This window comes from Gavialis gangeticus, unplaced genomic scaffold (genome assembly GCF_001723915.1).
Source record: "Gavialis gangeticus isolate Ggan-Ray unplaced genomic scaffold, GavGan_comp1, whole genome shotgun sequence".
NCBI lineage: Eukaryota > Metazoa > Chordata > Crocodylia > Gavialidae > Gavialis > Gavialis gangeticus.
Genome location: NW_017729024.1, coordinates 1,508,295 through 1,531,728, shown reverse-complemented (window position 1 = coordinate 1,531,728; position 23,434 = coordinate 1,508,295). Strand labels below are relative to the sequence as shown.

The 23,434-nt window shown below is 38.5% G+C and overlaps 1 protein-coding gene across 1 annotated transcript in view; it reads left to right on the top strand.

The window, feature by feature from the left end:
* Positions 1-23,434, top strand: part of PRDM6 (PR/SET domain 6) — a 126,001-nt gene that overhangs the window by 91,015 nt on the left and 11,552 nt on the right. Inside the window, exons 3-6 of the mRNA XM_019516816.1 lie at positions 3,084-3,208; positions 6,857-7,199; positions 10,789-10,827; positions 19,887-20,063. Coding sequence (XP_019372361.1) covers positions 3,084-3,208; positions 6,857-7,199; positions 10,789-10,827; positions 19,887-20,063 — 684 coding nt within the window. The remainder of the gene's footprint in view (positions 1-3,083; positions 3,209-6,856; positions 7,200-10,788; positions 10,828-19,886; positions 20,064-23,434) is intronic.

Here is a 23,434-nt window from a genome sequence, read left to right as displayed (position 1 = left end):
GTTTTCCCTAAGGGTTCAATTTAATAACAGTAACAGGGTCCAGTTAAATGTTTTAACATTCTTTGTTTCTGGGCAATTATCTAAATCAGTGGTCTCCAACCGTTTTAAGTAGGAGATCACCTTTGGCATTTAAAAGCAACCCAAGATCTACTGTGTGCTGCTGCCACCCCCCATCCCCTTGCCTAGCAGGTAAGTCTATGGGGAAGGAAGCAGGGGCAGATTGAGGCAGAGGGAGAAAAAGTAATTTGGGGGTACGCCTCCCCAGCAGGTAAGTCCCACCTGGCCAGGGCCCTACTCAACTTACCCCTGCTCCTGCCTCTGTGGCACTGCCCCTCACCACGGGGGCCTTGATCTAGCCCCCTTCCCTTTCCCACAGATTGACCTGCTGGGCCGGGGTGCACATATGCATGCATGCGGGCACTCAGCCCACCACCCCAGCCCCAGATTGACTCCAAGAGGCTGTAAGATCTACTTCAAGAGGCTCCAAGACCTACCGGTGGATCGAGATCCACTGGTTGGTGACCACTGATCTACATAATGTAAGCATTCAAGAAAAAATAAAGAAGAATATATGATGGTGATTTGCAATATATTACAAATCTTCTAATATACTCTTAAATAGTTAATATTTTTGCTAAATGTTTTGTCTGAGAGTTTAAATAGACAATCCACAAAAAAAGTGAGCAAAGACTGTTGTATTGCAAAAACTCTCACATTGTACTTTAGCTGGTAGTCCAGGTAGTTTGTGAACCAGTAAGAAAACTATAGTTGTGTATGTCAGTCTGTGTAGTGTGTATGTGTAGGTACGTACACACACACACATACACACACACGAAAAAACTTAAACAAAAAATGGGTATAAGAAAGTCATTATACATCTGTCAATATTAAGTGGATTTTACAACTCTCTTTTCATGATGGAGCTTTTACTTAGAGTTCCCTCTGTTGATCTGTTTTCGATTACTTCAGATCTTTATAAAATGAACTACAAAAACACAATTTAAAAAACTGGCATCCATCACCAGTGACTACATCCAAGTGTAAGAAAATAGAAAAGTTGGACACTGAAAAACCAGCCTAATTTTTATTGTACATGGACGTCCTCCTCACAGAAAGTCAGCTGGTTTAAATTCATTCTGTTATGATTTGTAATATCTAAATGGAATTTTCTTCAAAGCACTCTTGATTGATTGACCCTTAGCTGAACGTTTTGTTTTTATTTTGAGGCTGACAATAATGTTTGTTGGCATGTGTTCTGCTTCAACTGCGTTGGGACGCCATGAAACTATCTTTATGAGTCATCCAACCACAATACTAAATACATGTCAGCAAAGGAAATATTATCCGAAAAGGGAAAAATCCCTTTGATGTACTTCAGCATGCAGAGATTTCTGCAAGTTTTGGAAGCTCTGTATGCTTGTAAGGAACGGTATACACTTACACATTTTTTTCAGCCTACTCCAAGCCTCACAGACCACCCATTGCTCAAAAACAGTTCTGCTCTTTCAGCGGCAAAGTGTGTCATTTGGTTTTAGCACATTCATTTGCTGGGCCGCTGTGTTTATGTTAAGGGAAGCCAAACTGAGAGATGAAATGTTACAAGGGTGAAGTACAAAGTAGACTCAATTTTTCTCGAGTTAAGAGAAGCTGGTGATTTATAACACAGCTCCAATTTTGATTTTTATGTAATAGTGGAAAAAATTAATAAAATGTACAGCTTTGGAAAGAGAGGGAGAATGAAAGAGGGAGACAGAGAGAGAAAGTGGAATGGAGAAGGAGCGAGAAAGAGATGCAAAAGCTAGAGTTTTTGTCAGATATTCATAGAATGTTGGGAAAAAACATTTTGCTTAGCTAGCAGTGCCCTCCTGAGACAGGGTGGCAGTAAGCGAGGAAAATAACAAGATAAATGAAATTTTTGCAGCTGCTAGTAAAATATTGAGAATCTGCACTTTTTTATTGATCTTTATGATTCTGTTGCCAAGAGCCACTTTGCGGTGACAAAATATGTTGACAAGTGCATATCTCACTGCCATGAAAAATGTGGTAAAGGATTCTCCTTATGTCTGCAGTGTTATACAAGGAACAAATTGCACTGCTACAGCCAATTCTTTACAGAAAGGCTAAATTTAAGGCCTACCAACCCTAAACACTTTTATCTTGAACTTCAGGCTAATATTTGTAGCAATTCTTCACTGAGAAAACCAGTTGAGGTCTAACATTTTTTTTTAGTCTATAGATACGTTTCTGCCTTACACAAGCTGTTATAAAAAATGGTCATTTCTTGGTACCTTGACTGTATCATTTTGGTGTGTAATCTTTCAGCCAGAGTGGAACACTCTTCTCGTATGTATTGAATTTCTATCCATCTCATAGAAGGGTGTTTTACTGTACTATACCAGGCTTAAGGGAAAAGCCACTACAAACTGATAGGATTTTTATTTCACTCATAGATGCCTGATCCTCGTTTCACACTGGCTTTCCGTTACATCTATGTAACTCTGTTAACTTGAGTTGAATTACCGTTGAGCTGTTTCCCTCAACATCAGATTGGGGTTAAGCCTCTAGTCTGCAAAACACTAAGCTTTTTTCATAAATTGGGAAACTCTTGGATGTGTGGCTTAGGAAAATCAAAAATGTTTTCCCATAGGATGGAATTTATCCGTAACAGTAATTCATACTTACTGAAGGGCCGTCAACCTAGTCCTTGTGTTCCATATGAAGAAAGATGTCTTCAGTAGCACTTTGCCTTACAAGCTTTTTTTTTTTGGACTGCACTAGAGCAAATGTTCACCATGTTCAACCAAGAATCTCTCAACTGATATATTTCAGTTTTAGATGAACACTGTCATGTTAAGAATTATTTTGTACATTAAAGAAATTCTTCATCTGTGTTGCTAACAGCAAGTATTAAAACCTAAATGAATCCTGCAGTGATGATGGATTCACATTTACAATAATCAATTCATTTGGGATACCCTGCAGAAATACTTTTAAGTAGGTGGAATTCCACTGTACTAATGCAGATGGTAAACAGACCCCTACATGTTCTTACACTAGGCTATCTTTCTGTTTGTTATGACTAGGTCAAATATATTCTACAGGGCCTGTATAGATATCCCCCGGGGCACTGAGCTGTTGGTGTGGTACAATGACAGCTACACGTCTTTCTTTGGAATCCCTTTACAGTGCATTGCACAGGATGAAAACTGTAAGTACTTTATTTTGTTTCTTTGTATCTCAAATTCTTGTTTCAGTTAATCTTCCAGCTGTATTCCTGGACTTTCTTAGAACATATGAAGTGTGCTCTGGATATTTATTTAAATAGCTTGTTGAGTACAATATACGGCCCAAAAACTGACAATATTTAAGGTTTTCAATGGAAATATGACATGAGTAAAATTACTCCTGTACTTTACTTCACGGCTGTGTAACTAAGTGATGGGTGTCCCCATAGCAGCTTGCCTTTCTGCCTTCCCCTGCTTTGTCATATGTTAAAGTCCTCTTTAGAGGTTAACTTATCTGTTCATCCTTAATTTACTCCCTCAACTCTTTCCCTAGTTATCGATCCTACCATATACCTCCCTGTCTATGGCTGCAATACTGCAGAGAAAGACCTGTAGGTTATGGTACACAATACACTGAATATGAGCCAACAACATGCTCTTGTTGCAGAAAAAAGCCAACAGCATACTGGTTTGTATTAACAGGAGTGTCACTTGCAAATCGAGGGGAGTGATTCTTCTACTCTATTCAGCACTGAGTCCAGTGCAGAATGACGAAAATGATTAGGGGCCTGGGAAGCGAGACTTATGAAGAAGGCCTGAAAGAACTAGGGTTCCCTAGTCTGCAGAAGAAAAGACTGAGTGGGATTTGATAACAGTTTTCAAATACCTGACAGGCAATCATAGAGAGGATGGAGATGGATTTTTCTCTGTGGCCATAGGGGACAGGACTAGAAACAATGGCCTCAAGCTGCAGCAGAGGAAGTTTAGGTTGGAGGAACTTTCTGATTCTAGGGATAGTCAAGCTTTGGAACGGGCTCCCTAGCAAAGCAGTGGAATCTTCATCTGTGGAAATTTTCAAGAGCAAGTTAGCCAAATATTTGGCTGGGACAATTCTGTGTTGAGCAGGGGGCCGGACCAGCTGACCTTGTGAGATTCCTTCGAGACCTACTTTCCTATAATCCTGCCTAGCCAAAAGGATATTATAATGTCATCTTGAAGCCACTGCAACTGTTTTATAATTGTATTAGCATTGGATGTGCTGAGTAAGGCCTTATCTGACTGACCAAAAAGATGACGTTTTTGTGGTTGGAGAAAATGCGAGATCCTTTAAATAAAAGATAATTATAACTAACTTGTTATGATGATAGTACTTCCATCTTGTTGTGATCATCCCTCTCACCATTTATTCCTGTCCTGCCTTTCTTTCAATATTTTATTATTATTTTATAGTGAAAAGCAAAATAAACATACCATTTTTAATATGGACCCAATCCTGCATGGTGTTTATGTCCTCATATTTAGTGAGAATTAAGAGGGCTTAGGGACCCACGCAACTGGTCTGTTTATGTATGGGACTCCCTTCTTTCAACTTGCATTGGAGACTTCTTTTCCATTTTGACAGCTGTGTGTGTGTATGTGGTGGAAGAAACCAATAATAGATGCTTGATTGACTTTGTTTGGCTGAAAGTGACCCTGTGGCTGCCAACGCATAATCAGCTATATATAAGATATATTTTTTCAGTCAAATACTTGGATGCTTGAACTGCTATACTGAGATGAACTTGTATCTCTTAGCAACTTAAATACTGAACCGCACAGCAATAAAACAGCAAGATACTGGGGATTAAACTGTCAAAAATAAACATCCTTTTTCATCATGAGTTTTCAAATCTGTTGAGCTTGAGAAGAGTTTAAAAGAAATTAAGTTACTGGCAGTAATGTTCAGTGATAAATATCATGCTGTCCCATAGCAATAGAAAAATATTGTTTTCACTTTTGTGAGTTGTAACTTGCAAGATCCTTATTTAAAAATGATGCACCACAGTTAAATCTCTGTGTATGGTCACTCCATGTTTTGTTGCAAGAGAAACTGAAGATTTGCCTCTACAAGTCAGGGAGACTGATGAAAAGGGTGAAATTTTTCTCTGGGCACAGAGCCAACATAAGGACCATGCACAACTTTAAGTGCCACTTAAACCTCAAAATACAGCTTCTACTGGCCTTTTGCACAGAGGTGAATTTCCCCTGGGATAAACTGTGATGTGATTCCTCAGTTCCTTAATTTCCTGATTTGATTCCTTAGATGAGTTTTCTATTTGCAGCTTTTTAAAAATGTAATTTGATTTTCCTGTTACCATTAAGACAATATAAATACACAGACCACTGCTTCTTCTTCATATGTTATGGATACACCTAAGATTATTTTTTGTGTCTTTAAAACTGTACTGCAGTGCCCAGCCAAATGGGTATAACTACTTCTAAAAGAAGCTCTGGGATGCCATAATGCTGAGCAACAGAGAGAGCATAGCTACATATCATACCTTGCATTACCCATTTTTCCTGGTCGAGGAAACATTAAAATAAAAATTTGTAAAGCAAACATTTTATTTATAGTATCTTATCAAAATGGATTTGTATTTTTTTATTTCATCTTGAATAACAATGGAAAGCTACAGCTTACTATTGCAATTTAAAACCTACAGTAATTAATCAGAAATTAGTCAAAATCACTCACTGAGATAAAGCAGCAGCTAAATGATCTGCTACGATCTGTAGTTCATTCACTTACATGCACACACATCTTTGTATGTGTGTGCATGCACACACATGTGTGCACAGGCATAAAACACAAAACACCCTATATTTAAATAATATTAGACTGCAAAAATCAAGCACTCAAAAATTAGGATACACCAGAATTTAGGGTTTCCAGGTGATCTTAATTTTGTGAATTATGGTATAGCCTTTACATATGTGATTCCTGAACTATTTTTCCACTAGCTCCTACCTCATTCAATGTGCTGTTTGGGCATTGCTCAGGGAATGAGGCTCATTACTCTTTTATGCATGTAAATTTCCTTCCTTATATACCACACTGCCTCCACATGCTAAACTGAATATAAACTATTTTATTTCTTCATGAGAAGGATTATATTTAACCGATTATCAAAATAGTGAAGTGTCTCACAATGCTTAATTAATTTACCATCCTGACACTTTTATCCCCATTTCATAGGTGGGGAACTGAGGCACAAGGGTAATTAGGCTTACATTTTGCACTGTCTTACAGTGAACTAAATCTTGCTAGCCTTACTCATGAACAATAAAAATACTTATTTTTGTACTGGTTCTGTACTGAACTGGAGCTTCATGCCTGGGTGAGGAGGTGCTTTTGGCTTTTACTGGCTACCTGCAAGGGAAATGTTACCACAAGAGCTAAGAGGGTTCTTCTGTGGGCTAGGAAGCAGAGGGGCTGAAACGCTGCATGTGTATCATTCATCCTCTAACTTTATAGTATCTGCAATACACAGCTCTCATACAGAGTCAGACCAGCAGAATTTTGTCTCAGACCTCAGTTCCTTTCTTCTTAACACTCTTACGCTATTCTGAATCTTCTTCAACTCTCAGATGTCTCTCTGGATATGTGTTTGTGCAGTATGACCCTTCAGATCACTGTTTCATCCACCTCTCTACACACATTTTACATGCATTATTAAAATGATGCTGCTTGATTCTAGCAGAAAAGATGTTAATTTTTTTTTTATCTTCCCTCCAAACTGCATTCATTTTAAGAAAATAGTAAAGAAGCTCTTATTTACTTGCTTGTTTGTTTGTCTGTTTGTTTCTCTCAGTGAATGTCCCTTCGACGGTAATGGAGGCCATGTCCAGACAAGACACCCTACAGCCATTTAATAAAAGTAACAAACTACCCCCTGCCACTCCACAGCGATCCATAGTATTTCCACAGACTCCATGCAGCAGAAATTTTTCTCTTCTGGATAAGTCTGGGTCCATCGAGTCAGGATTTAACCAGATCAGTGTAAAAAACCAGCGAGTTCTTGCAAGCCCAACTTCAACAAGCCAACTAAATTCTGAGTTCAGTGACTGGCATCTTTGGAAATGTGGGCAATGCTTTAAGACTTTCACTCAGCGGATCCTCTTACAGATGCATGTGTGTACGCAGAACCCTGACAGGTAAAACACAGGCTCTCTTTATTTCTGTATCTATTGATAGCCAGATGCACTGCTTTCTGCTTTTATCAGCCTGTTATCATTTCCAAAACCAAGCCATTATTAGGAGAAGCCTGTACAACATTATTCATCTGCAGCTGTGTGAAGTAAGCCGATAATGGCCATTGCTTGACTTCACTATTTGTAAAAACATTCGGTGCCTAAATGTACAGATAAGAAGAAATAGCTAAGAATATAATCTTGTTTTCAGAATGGTTTGGTAGATCTGTTGGAGGGAATAAAATAGGAGGAAAATTTATTAATATCATAGATGGAAAAATGAGGTCAAGATAATTAAAAGTCTCTCTGTCTTCCAAAGATAATATAACTTGCTGTTCAGTGGCTGTCATAGTCATTTCAGGGTTCACATATAGTGTGCAATGTGTATGGACTTAATTAAGTACTAAGAGGTAATGAATTGGGATTTTTTGCTTAGTACTATTTTTCTTCGGAGCATGCAAACCCATAAATCGTGCAAAGCTGTCAAAAGGAAATACCTACTCCACTAGGGATGTGGAGGAAAACAGATGCCACTTATTCAATAAACTAATATCCACACAGAAGAAAAATGTTGACTAGATACCTCAGAGTCAAAGTTGGTTTGAAAGTTTGTCAATACAGAATTTTATGGCCATGAACTGAGGATGAAATTTAGCTGAACAAGTGAATTAAAATTTCAGGTACTCTGACCAGTGGCACAGTAGATATAATGGAACCATTATTTATGAATCAAAGCTGGTTTATTTGACAATTTTGATAGCTGGCAGCACAAAAGACAAAAATCAAATTAATTCAATAAAAAAAAGGCTGCCTGTGTTTTGTCTCTTCTTCAGCTGTGAAGAAGGTTTGGATCTCCTGGAAAATCATTCTAAGAGCAGCAGTTGAATGCAAATTAAACTTAAATGAAATGCTGTAAAATAGTTATTCTCTCTCACACACAGACGTGTATGTATATATGTACAACGTATTTTTTGGAGCATATATGCAATGAATCATGAAAATGCAGGATGAAAACAGATTATATCTGAAGTGTGTATAATGCAAATCCGATTCTACATAATCCCACTTCAAATTCTGAGAGCTGGTAAATTTTGAAATTGGCAAAGTTTGTACGAGTTTAGCATTTTCTAAATTTCATTCTGGTTCCAGAGGAAATTAAGTATTGGCATGTTAAAAATACATACAGAATATCTGCCACTTTAGGTCCCTAAGAATTTAGATCCTCAAAACTCCCAATCAACCTAAGTTTTAAACATTAAATTCTGTGGTTACCCACAGGTCTTCTTCTGAACGTGCCCCAAGTGCCTTAGGCCTGGCAATGGTGAACAGTGATGCCCAAACTGGGCATTCCTCTGCCTATGCTGCCAGTAGGGTGTGATCCCATAGGGGTTCCCAGAGCATACCTACCAGAAAAGGTTAAGCATAAACATCATCAGGAAGAGGAGCAGGGAGTTGTAATACCTTTCCTCTACCCAACATTTTAGTGCAGGGCTTTCCAAATTCTGGGTGACCAAGGGTCGCAGGCCTCTCAGCAATGCCATAAGGGCCACACACTTCCAGGCCGCATGCTGCACAAGCCAACCCCCCTGCCATGCCACATGGTGGCCACCCCCATGCATCATGCTAGCACCTCTTATGCCCTACACACTGTGCCACATGCCCCGCCTGCTGCATCGTATGCCCTCCCCTTGCATGGAGTATGACCTCCTGTGCCCTGTGCGGGCTCCAGCTCCCCTTGAACCCTTTGGCTGTGGGCTTTCTCAGGCTTGTGGGACATGCTGCACAGCACCCAGGGGTGGAGGCAAAAAACAGATTCTGGAGGAGAGAGAGGGAGTCTGGAGAGTCCAGCAGCAGCCTGGACTGGGAGCCCAAGGGCCACAGGTGGCCTGTAGGCTCCCTATTGGACAGCCCTGGTTTAGTGTATAGTTTACCCAGGAAGTGCAAGACCTAGTTTCAGTGCCTGAAAGTGCCCGTTTCCCACCAGACTTCCAGTTATTCTGAGATAGATATGCTCTTGATGGCTCCTGTTGAAGTTATTATATGCTGTATGGAATAATGAAACAGTCATTACACCAAAGAAAGCAAGCAATCATGACCTTAAAATACTGGCTAGGGTGCTCACTTGGGCAGGAGGATAGCTGGGTGCCAATACCTGTTCCAATGTACTCTTCACTATTTTATATGAAAGTATTCATTGGACAAAACCTAGTTTGGTGCTGCCATACCCAGTGCTGTGACACCTAAGTTTTCTTTGTGGATCTAGCTCATACATGTACTGAAAAATGGCTTCCATTGCTATATTTTTCATACCTTAAATACTATACTCTTTTTCTATAGAAGTCTGTTTTGCAGCACCTTCTGCTTTCCTATGATATGGACTGCAAACAGAGAAAAAAATTGCAGTTCCCCAGATTTCTCTAAATTATCATTTAGAATTTTAGCCCATGACTTCTCCCTAAGTTCATTTTGGCAGTGTTAGAAGGAAGGGGTGTTCTAGCTGAATCTGGAGCCTAGATTTTTCAGGGCTGTCATGCCCCCAACTAAAAATCACTGTAATTTGAACTTGTGTCATGGCCAGCCTTTTCTTCACTGTAAATGGCATGACTATATTAGATGGTCAGTAATAAGAAAGGGAAAAGAATCTTCACCGCTGATTTCTACAACACCTCTGTTCATGGGAAACATTATTAAAGTTACATACCGAATTTCCTGGAAACAAGAAAACCAAGTATGATTTGCAAGGGACAGTTTGCCAGTATTAGCTATTGTCTGCCACTCTCAAGGCTGGGTTTTCTCTCCCCTAGCTGCATTACCACTCTCACCAATAAACAGCTCCCCATTTACTGTCAGCAATTTGTGAACATACCAGCCATGATGTCTTTGATGTGATTGAAGTAACTGGGGTTGCCTCCTCTAGGAAATGACTTGGGACTCTCTATTTTGGATTTGTATTTGTTTTCAGCAGTTTGATTACCAAATCAAGAAAAGTTCCCTATATCAAGCCATGGCCTCCTTGCATAGCATGAGATTTAAAAAACACAAACCAGTTGGGATTTGAGAAATGCAAAGAAGGAAATTACTTTAAAATCACATTATCTCAGAAGAAATCTGAGCAAGAGTTCGGGAAAGATAAGAGAGAGGAAGGACAAGCAAGCAAATATGTTTCAGTTGACCCTCAGAATAAGATATCATTTGACAGGTAGAGTTTTGAATATATAAGTAATATTAGAAAGTAGTGACCCCTAGATGTGGAGAATTCTTAAGATCACGTGTTGATTTTTTTCAGTTTGAGATTAATTACAATTTTATAGAAATCTCCTTTCATTTACATCCCCAATCATTCCCTCTGTGGCTTTTTCTGTTTGTTAAATAATGTAGGATTTCTCTTGGAGGCAACTGATGAGTGAGGAAGAGCTAAAGTCAGATTTGGTATAGGGATCATTCAAGCCTTTGGGGCTTTTCTTAAGCTTTTGCCCAGATAGAGGACGTTTGATCCACTATTTTTTGAACCAGGAGTCAGAAATCCCTTTTCTCTTCTGTTTTTCTGCTGCAGAAATTCCCAACAAACCCATATGGGGGACTCCAGAAAGGGGTAAGCAAAAGCCTTCAATCACAGTGAATCATTTTCAGACAAATACTCTTTAATTTAATTTTTAAATCAGCAGCAGATCTTCTTATAATGACCAATTTTTATTTGCATCTTTCTTCTTTCTTTCTTGGATAATCATGTCTTAGTATAATGGTGTCAATGGAGAGTGGATGCCTGCACTTCCTAGATGTTGCTTGCAGCACACTTTCATACATAGTGTGTACATCCATGTTATATTTATTCTTGTTGACTGTCATGCATTTAAGCTGATGATTGGAGGTGCAAGTGTGTCCTTGGTGGGTAGACTGTGGATGTTATCAGGCCCTCCTGCTCCTTGTTCCGTGAAAGATATTAATGTACTCTTTGTTTTGCTGTTACCTTTCAACAATGAATGTCTAGTTATTTTTTAAGGTTAAAGTTGACAGTTTAATAGATGCGTTTCTCCAGGTATCATGGCTCACCCCATTTTGTACTTTTCTTCCAATATCTTTTTCTTTGCAGGATTTATGTCTTTGAGTCTTGCTACTGTCCCCAGATTAATTAATTTAGAAAAAACCTATAACAGCAAACAAAAATAAACACTATGAACAGGATTTGTTTACTTCTGTTTATAAAGTGACTGTGAAACTTTGCACATTTAAAGTAAGTGTCAAGATGAATTTAACAGTTATTCTTGCATAATCTTTTTCAAATAGGTTTGGAAACTTGTAGTAAATAGAAACAAGAGTCATGGAAAGTGATACCGTTTCACTGCTGCTTCAAACATTTAATAACACTTATATTATCTATCCACTTTGCAAAAGGATATTCCAAAAATTCATAGAGGACTCAAGTCTGTAGTCATCATTGACACCAAGTAGCTGATGTTCCTCAATAATTCTCACTGGGTGTGTCTACACATGCACCTTATCTGTATTAGCCTATTTTAATATGCATTAAAGTGTCACTAAAAAAGCCATGCTATTTAGTTAATGCACATTAAAATAGGCTAATGCACATTAAGTATCACTTAAAAACTGTGGGCACTTTTACATGGGCTCTGGGATGGGAGGGGGGTGGCACGTTAATTAGAGTGGCTCTGAGAGCCGCTCTAATTAAAGTGCCACAGTGTCTCATGTATCGGTGTCCCTGCCCTTAAAAATGGTGACGGGGGCACTTGCCAAATGTTCAAATGCCCCTCCCACCATTTTTAAGGGCAGGGATGCTGATACATGAGATGCAGGAGGCTGCTGGAGTGCAGTAATTGACAAGCTCCAGCAGACTTCATTAATTGAGTCTGCTCTGGCACGCTGGAATTCTAGCACATCACAGCAGCCTCTGCACCCATGTAGAGGTGCACAATGCTCTTTAGTTAATGTACATTAAGACAAGCTAATGTCCTACTACCTCACAATGGAGGTACTAGATTTAATGCACATTAACTAAAACACGTTAATGCATGTGTTGATGCACCACTAAGTGATATTACTTACTCATTCTTGTAGCCATGGGCGATGGTGCCTCCTGAGTCTAGGGGGCTACCTGCAGAAGCCTGTGGCAGTGGCATGGACGAGGCTGGCAAACACCCTCAGAAGCTGCCAGTGGCGGTGGCAGGCATGGGGCTGGTGAGCACCCACAGAAGCCGCCAGCAGCATTGGCAGTGGGGACAGTACTGGCAAGCACCCACAGAAGCCACTAGCAGCGTCAGCAGCAGGGGACAGCCCTGTTGGGGGGGCACTTGCCCCCCTGTATCCCGCCTACCAATTGTCTATGCTTGTAGCTTCTATTGATTTCAAAGGTTCTACTCATGTCATTAAGTACTGCTCAATGTGAGTAAATGTTGTAGAATCAGGCCCAGGGTTAATAAATGTAGCTCACCAATCAGTTTAGAAATAGTGAGACTGCTTCAAAATGCAGTCTACGCAGTGTCTTTAAGATCATTTTTCTCTGCAGAATCATGGCCTTTTAATTCCACTCTGTTAGGAGGAGAGTTCACACAAATTAACCCCTTTAAATGCTCGTGGTTAGTGACTTCAGACTCCTAATTGGGTAGAGTTCATGCTTTTTTCCCCAATTTTTTAACTAAAATAGGTTTGGAACTGGCTTGCTCACCCTGCTCCTGGGCAGAAATTAGATTAACAGTTTTTTGCCTTCCTATGACAATGATTTTGGAGTTCTAGGAATATCAGCTGCAGTGTATTTTAGACCCATTCCTTCTCCCATTAGCTGTACAAAACATTGGCTAGCTTCCCTGTTCCGAGGAGGGTAGTGAGCCACTTTTCCATATCTACAATACAGTTCCAACATACTGACTAGTGTGTACAAGTGAAAGAACTCTTTGGAGTGTCTCTTCCCTGGAGATGGATGGTACCAGCCTCACACATGCCCTGCTTTCATTGAATCAGGTAATATGCCCATGCAAATGAATTCTGGATCAGAGTCTTAAAATCATCTTTTCATAAAACCTTGAAACCAAATCACAGGTTAACCTGGGTCGGTGTCAGTCATCCTCCTTTTGGCTAGTATTACTGTAGCAGAGGAAATAGTTGCAGCAAGAGACTGATCTGACACTGTTTCATGGTATTAAGCAAGTCATCATTACAGGCAACTGGGTCACAGAAGATTGCACTTGAGTTTCAAAAAAATCCCTGAAGACAGAAAGTCTGAAGAGGTCCATAAAAGGCCAGCTCTGATCATGTAATTCAACATTCAAGTACTTTCTCCAATTTACGTTGATGATAATGTGAAAAAGTAGGAAATGTTCATATTGGCTAGATTTGCCAAGCAGCTTGGTTGTTCTGGGAATCAGAAAGCATGATACAATGTCATTGGGATAGGTACAGGCCAAATGCATTGTACTAAAGGAAAACTGAAAAATAATTATTTCAAGTGTATAAGTTTTATTTGGCTTTATTCCAGTGATAAAACTGAGAATAAAATGCTTATTCCAGTGTCAAATCCCAAAAAATGGGCTTTACAAGAAAGGGTAAAGGAAAATACCAATTTTTTAAACAAAATTTACATATTCAAGAGATGGATTTAAATTATGGGGCAATAATAAATTCTTGACCTGTTTTTGTGATTTTAGGGAAATGCAGTTTGAGACATTTGTTAAACCCCACAATATCTACCCTTCCTTTACAAAATTGTTAAAAGTACCCATTTTACAATCACACTTTAAGATTCTATCCCACCTGTTAGAAAAGTGAATAGACTTACATGCCTAAGCGTGATCCTGTTCCACCCTGCCTGAGTTCTTGAAAAATGATTAATGCAAAAAGGTAAGTGTGTCCTTCTTCTCCTTACCGTTTTTTCTGACTCATTTTAAAGGTAAGAGGATGGTGTTTTGCAATAGTAGATGTATCAGTGGACTTTCAGGGACTTGAACATGGTGGAATATAATCATGCTTAGTAGTTTAAGTCTGCTCAGACACCAAATACATAGAACAAGATCTGGCTTTAAATGTTTGAGTTGGTTATTTATTTATTTATGCAATTTATATGCTGCCCTTCCCAACAAAGACTCAGGGTGACCTACAGCAAGAGAAACAGAAATGTAAACAGGCAACTAGAGTAAATTATACAACATAGAATAAAACAAAATAACATAGAGACCCATTAAACAACATCTTGGCCTAGTTTTGGTTTTTAAATGTGTGCTCAAACAGAAAGGTCTTGCAGCATTTTTGAAGGATGTCAAGGCTTGGGTTCTGATGGGCTTCAAGAAGGAGGGAGTTCCAGAGCTGAAGAGCAATTGCAGAGAATGATCTCATACATTTTCATTAAGCATATTTGGCATATAGATAGTACTTGCAGGAGATTGCGCTCAGCTAACCTTAGCGATTGTGATGGGACATAGGAAAAAAGATGGTCCCTTAGAGATGTGGATCTCTGGCCATTTAGGACTTTATAGGTCAAAACTAGCACCTTGAACTGTGCTTAGAAAGCTACTGGGGACTTGCAGAGATGCTGGAGATACATTCTTACGGCAACCCACACATTCTGCACCAGCTGCAGCCTCCATGTGGTTTTTAGCCTTGAGGTTATGAAGGTGTGAATGAGGGTGTCCTGATCAGAATCTGAAAGAAATGATCACAGCTTCTCAGAGTTAGTGAAAGGCACTCCTAGCCACTGCTGCCACCTGAAGATCCGGGTTGCAGCAGAGGATCTAGGAGCACCCCATGGCTGTGAACCTGACTGACAAAGGGAGGCAGAAACCTATCAATTATAGGTGTCCCAGTCCTCCCCAGGTCATGTGGCCTGGCCATCACCATCGCCTCTGTTTGTCTGGATTCAATTTCAGTTGTTTCACCCACATCCAATCCCCAACTACCAGGAAAGGATTGAGACTGTAAGGCCAGGTTCAGAAAAAAGGAGAAGTAGAGCTGGGTATCATCAACGTAATGATGGCACTTTATTCAAAGTCTCCAGACAGTCTTGTCCAGCAGCACTATGCATACATTGAATGCTAGGAGAGAGAAGATGTAGCCCTGAGAGACCCTAAAGAAAAGGTCCTGAGGAGATGATGAGCACTAGCCCATCACCACCCACTGGGACCTTCCTGCTAGGAAAGGGTGGCATCAATTTAGAGCTGTCCCATGAATACCCAGCAGGTCATGTAAATGTTTTTCTGCACCTCATGGTCACTTGTGTCAAAGGCCACAGTGAAATCAAGTAAGATAAGCAGGGCACGGTTTCCCCTGTTGATCTCCAGGTGAAGATCACAAACCAAGGCCATGAGTACAGTCTCTGTACTATATCCAAGATGAAAGCCAAACTGACAAGAGACCAGTGGCATCCAGATGTGCCTAGATTTATCAGGTGACTACTTATTCAATGACCTTCACCAAAAAAAGGGAGGTTGGAGGTGGGGCAATAACTAGATTGGGAGTCAGCATCCAGTGATGGTTCTTGAGGAGGGGCTGGACAAACACAGATTTAATAGTGTTTGTTCAGGACGCTGTTCTCCCGAAGGGAGTCATTGACAACAACTGCCAGCAGTGTCCCCCAGATGGCTTTTACAAGTGCGGACTGGAACGGGTTCAGTTCACAGCTGGTTGCCCTTGTCCCTCCAAGCACATCCTCCACAAAAGTGGGTCATAACTATTTTAAATGATCCATATAAATAGATAAACAAAGCTTCCTCAACCCCAAACTCTAACTCTGCAGCAAAAGTGGTGGTGTGCAAGCCATGAGGGATATGGGTGATTTTGTCTGCAAAGTAGGAGGCAAACTTGTCATGCTAAACTGAAAGGGATTCAGTTTCCGGGCAGAAAATATGAAAGTTCCTACTGGGGACTCTCACACAGCTGAAAATTGCTGAACTACTGCCTAATAGAAAAAAACCTGAGCAACTCCACATATTAATAATCTGTCATCATAGAGTACATTCATAGAAGTTAATGTTGAGGGATTATAATGTGAAGGGATTTATAGTGCCTGGGTACAATGAGATTGGTGGATGTCATGTGTCCAAAGTTACAATGAGAAAATGAAAGGCTAGAAAGGGACATGGTCTAACACTTAATGAAGAGCACTAGAAGACAAGACTTTTTATGATAGTCAGCATGTCACTGCGCTCATCACATTTTCTGGGCTTAATTTTAACTGTCTTTAAAATGGGACTGAATAGCTATCTCAGACAGGTCTTTGTCATGTTTTATTAATGTTTGTAAAAAACTGTGAGGTCCTTCCCAAAAGATGTGACAACATACAGCTGTGAAATATTACTTTGGGCATAGAGATAGGAAGCACATTCTAAGATAAATTTGTAAAGAAAATCCTTGTCTTCAAAGATGCCTAAAACAGTGTTTTCAACCACATGTATATATGTCACCCAAAGAACATGCAAACAGTAGTTTATGTGAATGCAGGTATATATTTATTTGTGCAAAATGTTCATTTGTGTCCTGTGCCTACTCTCATAAAAGTCTTTGGACTCAGGCATTCAAATTGGTCCGCACATTTATTTGGAGCATCCACATTCATCTACACCAAACTAAACATAGGGATTACTTTAAACTCATAAATAACTTTATTAAGGCCAATGAGACTACAATATCTTTAAAGGTATTCATATATGGAAGTACTTTACTGAAGTGGGGTCAGGCTGCAGATTCAATTTAGGTGCTTTTTCAAAAGTCAGTCTGTAAAGTCCATTTTTGTTTTAATTTCATGGGTCCTATCTCATTGTGACACTGAAAATAAGGGGACTACTGTCTTAATACAGTCTTGTGGTGTAGAGCAAATCATGGCAGAGAAATAAATTTCTACGTCAAAGCCAACTCTGCATCAAAGGTGTCAGCATACTGCCCAAACCAATCATCTCTTACTTCCTAGCCTTCTGCATTTTTAATAATATGATATTGATTTTTTTTCTGCTAAGAAAAAAAAGATATGGTAAAATAGTTAATACAAAGCAAAATAACTTTTTATACCCTTTTTTGGAAAAATAATTAAATGTTATCACAACAACAAAAAAGCGTACATAGTTCTGCATATTGGGGATGGCCTGAAGTGGAAAGGAAGGAGATGGGAAATTACAAATTGTCAGATCCTACAGTTGGTTTGCATGGTTAAATCTGTTTTCCTTTTAAAATGGGCTTTATTTATATTTGATATCATGTAACTGTTACTAGATTACTTATTCTACTCACTTTAGGATGACTGAAATTGGGCCTCTACATAATTTATACAAACATAAACAGAAAGGATCACTCTACTTGGAGAACTATAGCTATTCCTATCTGAATTGGGTGAACAGAAACAAAATGCATATTTAAATGAGATAATAATAGCCAATTTTTGAATAAGTTGATCACTTGTATTTTATTCAATGCAATGCATTCTTAATAATATGAATGTAAATTGTTATTGTAGTCAATAAATCTGACTTGAACCAATGTAGGTGCTAGCAACATTTTATTTGGCATCTTAATGTTCACTTGTAACTGGCTTACTGTTGTGACTATTTACATAGAAAGAATGATGTGACTTCTTGCAGTATGAAATTAATCATATTGACTGTTAAAAAAATAAAAGATTAATTGGTTTTATTTAGTGTCTTATTGTTTATTGTGGTAGCTGTTAAAAATAGATAACCAGAGGCTAATAAATGTTAATGGTCCCTTTCACTATTAAAAAAAATCAATTGTTCATGGATACACACTATCTTAATATATTCTTTTTGCTTAAAAGCGTTTAATCAGAAAAACAATTTTTTAAAAGTCAGCCTTCACAAATCACATTTGTTTTACCAGTGCATGAATTTTCCATGTCAGTTTGATAAATAATTTCTTTGTAAGTTAACAATACAGTGAAGAAATAATAAAACTGAAAAAGATATTGCTTTTGTCTGCCAGTAATGGTAATAGATATACAATAGTTATCAGTGCTTATTTGAAGTGCATTATTTCATATGTATGTATATAATTTTTAAAGGGAATAGGGGTAACAATGTGGCATAATCATCCAGGTCAGGCAACCTTTCTACAACTTTTATATATTTCTTTCAAACTTGTTTGAAATCTGTTAGATAAATTTTCAAATGTAAGTAATTAAAATTGTGTAGTATTGAGTTATTGACCAATCCCAAGCTATTAATCAAGCTAAAAAATTCTACAATCAGTGTTCAGTGCTCTGAAGCACTGTAAAATAATGGTATTTGTGATCGGTGATGCAAGTAGCCACAATTAAGCAGTTCACTTGACAAATGAGAGGGTTCACTTTATTTTGCACTTAATTGAATTGTTGTACATGCCTGGTCACCATTGTCTCCTTTCCTCCAGTTTTGGTTTCTAGCCATTTAAGCACACACATTTGTTAGAGAGAGAGCAATTAAGTCTATGTTGGCCAATGGCTCTAAAAATGCAGACATTAAGATTTGTGCCTTAAGTTGCCGCACAGGTTAAAAATCATTAATATCCCTCAAGACAAACTCTTAATTTTCTTTAAAAAATGATATATGTAACAGGAGTCTGCCACTGAGTTACGTTAAATGTAATGAAAGAAGAAAAAATACTCAAAGCATTGTAGTATTTACCAAACCATTTTGGAGATCTGAATATGGTGGGTGAGGGGAAGTAAATGTATTATACCAAAACAGAAATTGATTTTCTTTATATACAAGAAGCAAGGATTTTGGTGGGTGATCTCTTTCATTGAACCAACTCCGTGGTTGGCATAGATTTTGACAAGATTTTGAATGCAATGCACTTTTCTTAAGGTCTTTATATATATACATAAAGACATATCTATATCTATATCTTTATATATATTTCTAATACACATGCTGTACTACTTTTATTTGTTAGTTATTCTATCTCTTCTCCATTCACAGCCTGATCTTGTCCTTCTGTCTTCCATACTTTTCTTTCTGCTTGATTGTGCAGTACTAATGTTATACATATGAACTTAGAACTTCACAATATTGTTTTGGCAATAAACTGTGATGTCATAGAAACAGAATTATGGTTTCATTTCAGAATCACATGAAAGGAATTGCCAGGCGGGGAGGGAGAAATCTATCAATTGTATTAAAGTGTCTTGAATAGCTGTAAGAATATTGAAAAATGATAGTAAAAGTTTCATGTTATTTTTCCAAATATATTTAAAAAGTTAGTCTTTAAAAAAGATGGAGAACGTAATGGATTAGCAACACTTTGCTTCTAAATGGTTTCAGAAATTAGACTGGGCTCCCCTTCGATAATTACAGGTAACATGTAGGGAAGAAATAGGACTTCCCAAACCTGTTAAAACAGGTTTCTAAAATCTAAATCCCAAGCAGTGAGATTTTTTTCACTCCATAGAGAATGTATTGTTGCCCCTTAGCTGGGGAAAATAAGGAACAAACCAGGCTGTGTGGCTACTCAAAACCTAGCTTCTGCACATGAATTCTGATCTCTAAATTTGCAGAGTTCCAGGGTTTGAGTGTTTGTCTTCCACACTAGTTCCAAGGAGTTGCATCGACTTTCCTCTTTGAAAATCAATGTGAAAAGATTAATTTTCACCAACCAAGTTGTTTGTCATTTGCTGGTACAGGAAATGGTGATCACATGCTGCTTCTATTTTTTTTTTTTTTGCAGACCCTATCAATGTGGTCATTGCTCCCAATCCTTCTCCCAGCCTTCAGAACTAAGGAACCACGTGGTCACTCATTCCAGCGACAGACCTTTCAAATGTGGTTACTGTGGCCGGGCCTTTGCTGGTGCTACAACACTTAACAATCACATCCGGACGCACACGGGAGAGAAGCCTTTCAAGTAAGTACCTGAAGCCATCAATGTTTATCAACAGTGAATAGAGGGAGAAAGGCCTAGCTGCTACTTACCAGCACCAGCCACTCTGTACCAGCACCAGAGGGTCTTTTGAAAATCAAGGCCAAGACTCCACATAGATTCAGTAACAGTGTGACTGAAATCAGGCAAAAAGCTAATATACGTATGGCCCAAAGCAATTTCCTGTCATCCAATCAGGACTAGTTTGTTTAAATGAAATGTCATTGTCTTGTCAATACATCAAAGTAGCTGGAATCTGCAGTTAATTTGGAACAGGTTAATCATGTGCAGAGGAAAAAATATACTTTTCAGACTCTGAGCCATTGCACAGACAAAAACATTGATTGTATCCTGTGGCATGACTCTAGTAAGTTCATAAAGAACAACTGCAAATGTAAGAGCCATTCATGTGACTGGAGAAACCCAGCTGTCTAGTCAAGGTTGTTTTCAACTTTTATCCAAACCAAGACTGTGCTGAAAACATTCATAGGGACCACCACAGTGGATAAAGGTCTGCATGAAATTTTTGATCCAAGCAATATGAACTCAAAACATTTTAGGGAATGTTGAATCAAATTTTGCTCCAGACTTTTTTAGGAGGGCCCCACTCTCTGTAGTGGGCCATGCCATGACTTGGAGTCAGAATACCCCAAGTTTGGTCGGGTTGGAAGTTCATATGTTGCATCTGTCAGGTGCACTCTGGGCAAGGGGTTTACCTGTTGCAGGAGATTCTTAATGCAGGTTTAATTGTAAATATATTCAGTAAGACCTTGATTATCTATATTGCATGGAAGACCTTGAATAAGTTCAAGGAAAGGAAAGAATTTAACACATTTTGCAAGCTTCCATCCTTTTAAGATTGTATAGAAATGGTCACAAAAATAGCTTTTGCCCTGACTTACTTCTTCATTTAAAATGAAAATATATGCCTCTCAAAGCCTCAGACACCTTTTCAGTATGCAAGAATGACACAGCTCATAAATGTAGATTTTGCTTAAGGTAAAGGGCTCTGCTGTGTTGCCTACTTAATTGAAGAAGCTCTGATAGCATAAAGTGTGCCCATCTAACAGGCACAGATTGATACAATTCTTAGCTTAGACCAGTACAACCCTGTGGGAAAAAAATAATTTTCTGCAAAATATCATTATTTTCTGTAAAATACCTTGTCTTCTGCCATGAATGGTAGGAGAATAAGGAGTTGAAAGGGATGTGTGCCTTTCTCAGTTCACTCAAGGACTACGTGTGCTCATTCAACATGATTTGTCTTTTCCTGTATTTTATGCCTGGTTAATGTAAGAGAGCTTCTGCCACTGAGCCTGTCAGATCTCCTCATAACAAGCTCAGTTGAGATACCATTAGAGTTGCCTCACCTCCATATATGGTTGGAGAAAAGCATGGCCTCGGTACATGTGTGTGTTGGGGGCAGGAGGAGCGCGCCACAATCCAAGTTCCGTATGCCCTGCACAGTAGATTTTGCAGACCTGGAATCACAATTAGGCAACTGTGTCGGTAGCAAATTGTGGCAGCCCAGAGTCTCAGCCATGACACCAAGAGAGCCAAATACTGAAAGGGAGCCAAAAATAGTGCGAGCAATTAGATTGATTTTATCTAGTTGCTGTGTAAATAGATTTTAGTAGTTAATAGAAGAGGTTTCTGGGTCAAAATGGAAAATAGATTTCTTTTAATGTTAAGGTGTTACTTATGTGTAACCCTGTTGACTCCACTTAATTTTTTCTTAACTTCCTGTTTTTGTCATGTTTCCAATACAGCTGCTATTTTGCCCCATTTACAGTTATTATTTTCTCCCCTTTGGTTTGTGGTTTTTTTCCCCCGCTCCTGAATGTTCTTTGTGACCGCAGCAGTCTCATTCTCAAAGAAAAGCATTTAGTTAAATGCTGTACATTTTATAATGTTCAATTCTTTCCCTTATTGTTAAGATATTTATGTACTTTACAGTAGACTCTTTTGCTTTTTCTTAAAGGTGAACTGAAGATAAACTAATATAAATACGTGTTCAACTTGCACTTTTTTATGCTGTATAAGAACAGCTGTGGCTGTCTTTTTTTTAGGAGGGTTTTTTTTTCTTTTAATCTTTTTTCCTTTTTTTAGAAACAATGAAACATCAGTCCTAATTTATCTTTTTTTTGGCTGCAGGACTTTAAGATTTTAGAGTAACCTGGGTAGGGATGTGACATGGAACTGCAATTCTCCCAGTCCCCAGATGTCAGATGAGAGGATGCATGTGCTTATGCCTTGACCCTGCAAGCTTTTCCACAAGGTTGGGTAGCTTGCACTGGGCAAAGGGATTCATCAGGTCTCTTTCCTTACCTTTACTGGAAAGAGAGCTACGGCTCATCTTTATGTATCATTTCTATTTATATCCTCCAGAGTTCCTCCACAAAAAAAAGTGAGGAACTGATACTTCTCAAGTTAAAAAACAAAGCCAAACAGAAAAAAAAAGGAACAAGGAATGGTGCAATGAATATTTTTTGTGGTTTTACTGCACAATTTACTTTTAAATATATATATTTACGTATGGGATTTGAGGGTATGCTTACTCAAAATGTGCAAACCTAAAAAGTCCATTGGTATAAACTCTCCTTACCACTAAAGAACAAGCAATCATGGCAACACAGAAAAGAGTTTTATATATTCCTGCTGCAGAAAATAGTTTTATATATTCTTGCTGCACATGCAATCATGAATACTGTTATCATTAACAAACAAGATAACTGTATTTGGAAAGCTGCAGTTACCTCAGTATTTAAGTTTTAGTACTGAATTACAATATTTTTTAATTAACAACTAACCACATTGTTTCAACAAATGCAAAGTACAAATTCAGAGCTGAAAATATGCTGGAAGTGCATGGATCGTAGATTAGGTATAAAAACTAGTTAATTGCCCACGCAAAAGGCCAGTTATGCTATTAACTGATATCTGTGCAAAAATCTGACCTAATATTTATGCAGTCATGATTGTACACGTGAATTAGTAGATAGACAGTATCATCCACACTTTTGGCAGGGACATTTGTGCACAAGCCACTTTGAAAAAGGCAGTTTTGAAAGGGACAAAAATTGTGAAGGCATTTTAAAACATTGTATATTAATTGTTATTAAAAAGTGTCGTTGATTGGACAGAGAGTGCTATGTGGGAGAAGGCTCTCTTTCAGCAAAGTCTAGCTAACTTTGCTGTCTATGGTAGCAGACTTTTCTATTTGCATTTCCCTGTAGATAAAAATGCTAAGTGAGGTTATCTGTAGTCAAAGCCCTAGCTACATCATCTGGGCAGCAGGTCCAGTTAGAAGGGATTTCTTTTCATGTCATCACAAGCAATCATTTCAACCTAACCAT